Source organism: Chrysochloris asiatica, unplaced genomic scaffold, assembly GCF_000296735.1.
Source record: "Chrysochloris asiatica unplaced genomic scaffold, ChrAsi1.0 scaffold00566, whole genome shotgun sequence".
Taxonomy (NCBI): domain Eukaryota; kingdom Metazoa; phylum Chordata; class Mammalia; order Afrosoricida; family Chrysochloridae; genus Chrysochloris; species Chrysochloris asiatica.
In genome coordinates this window covers 10,572-12,116 of record NW_006409084.1, presented here as the reverse complement: position 1 = coordinate 12,116, position 1,545 = coordinate 10,572, and the positions used below count along the sequence as shown (strand labels likewise).

The following is a 1,545-nucleotide window of genomic DNA, read 5'->3' as shown; positions in this document are numbered from 1 at the left end:
TCGATGAAAGGATTTCCCACAATCCTTGCATTCATAAGGTCTCTCTCCACTGTGGATTCTTCTATGTTTTGTGAGGCCTGACCCATGAGTAAAGGATTTCCCACACTCGTTACATTGACAGACCCTCTCTCCACTGTGGATTCTTCAATAGTGGTGAGGTGTGTTGGTAGAATAAAGGCTTTCCCACACTCCTTACATTCATAGGGCCTCTCTCCACTGTGGATTCTTCTATGTTTTCTGAGGTTTGACGATGGGAGAAAGGCTTTCCCACATTCTTTACACTCATAGGACTTATCTCCACTGTGGATTCTTCTATGTTTTCTGAGGGTTGATGTTTGGCGAAAGGCTTTCCCACACTCCTTACATTCATAGGGCCTCTCTCCACTATGAATTCGTGTATGTTCAGTGAGGGCTGTGGAAGACATTAAAGCTTTTCCACATTCCTTACATTTATAGGGCCTCTCTCCACTGTGGATTCTTCTATGTGTTGTGAGGTGTGAGGCTCGGAGAAAGGCTTTCCCACATTCCTTACATTCATAGGGCCTCTCTCCACTGTGGATTCTTCTATGTGTTATGAGGTGTGAGAGTCGATGAAAGGATTTCCCACAATCCTTGCATTCAAAAGGTCTCTCTCCACTGTGGATTCTTGTATGTCTTGTGAGGTGTGAGAGTTGACGAAAGGCATTCCCACACTCCTTACATTCATAGGGCCTCTCTCCACTGTGGATTCTTCTATGTGTTCTGAGGTTTGACTGTTGAGTAAAGGCTTTCCCACACTCCTTACATTCATAGGGCCTCTCTCCACTGTGGATTCTTCTATGTGTTCTGAGGCTTGACTGTTGACTAAAGGCTTTTCCACACTCCTTACATTCATAGGTCCTCTCTCCACTATGAACTCGCATAGGTGCAGTGAGGGCTGTGGAAGAAATAAAGGCTTTTACACATTCCTTACATTCATAGGACCTCTCTCCAATGTGGATTCTTCTGTGTTGTATGAAGTGTGAGTCATAGACATAGGTATTCCTACATTCCTTACATTCATAGGGCCTCTCTCCACTGTGGGTCCGCATGTGTCTACTACATGGGAGGACACTCTGAAGGCTTTCCCACATTGCTTACATACATAAGGCTTCTCTCCAGTGTGTATTCTTCTACCTGCAGTCAGGCCCGATGAATCCCTCAAAGTGTTCCCACACTCCTTACATCCATAAGGCCTCTTTGCACCATGGACTATTTTATGTCTAGTGAGTCCATAGGTACGGCTAAAGGCTTTCCCATATTGGTTACATTCACAGAGGCTATCTCCACTGTGAGTTTGCAAACGTCGACTGTGCTGTGAGGAATCCCTAAAGGCTTTCCCACACTCTTTACATTCATAAGGCCTCTGTCTGCTGTGAGTTCCGATATGTTCAGGGAGGAGTGACGCCTCACCAGAGGCTTTGACACACTCCGTATGAATATAGTGGAGAGTCACTGTGGAATCTTCTATGTGCAGTCAGATCTGAGGAATCTCTAAAAGTTTCCCCACACTCTTTACATTCATAA

At 45.1% G+C, this 1,545-nt stretch overlaps 1 protein-coding gene across 1 annotated transcript in view; it reads right to left on the bottom strand.

Moving 5' to 3' along the window:
* Positions 1-1,070, bottom strand: part of LOC102811503 (zinc finger protein 383-like) — a 22,477-nt gene extending 21,407 nt beyond the window's left edge. The window contains exon 1 of the mRNA XM_006877705.1: positions 114-1,070. Coding sequence (XP_006877767.1) covers positions 114-1,070 — 957 coding nt within the window. The remainder of the gene's footprint in view (positions 1-113) is intronic.
* Between the last annotated feature and the right edge of the window lie 475 nt (positions 1,071-1,545).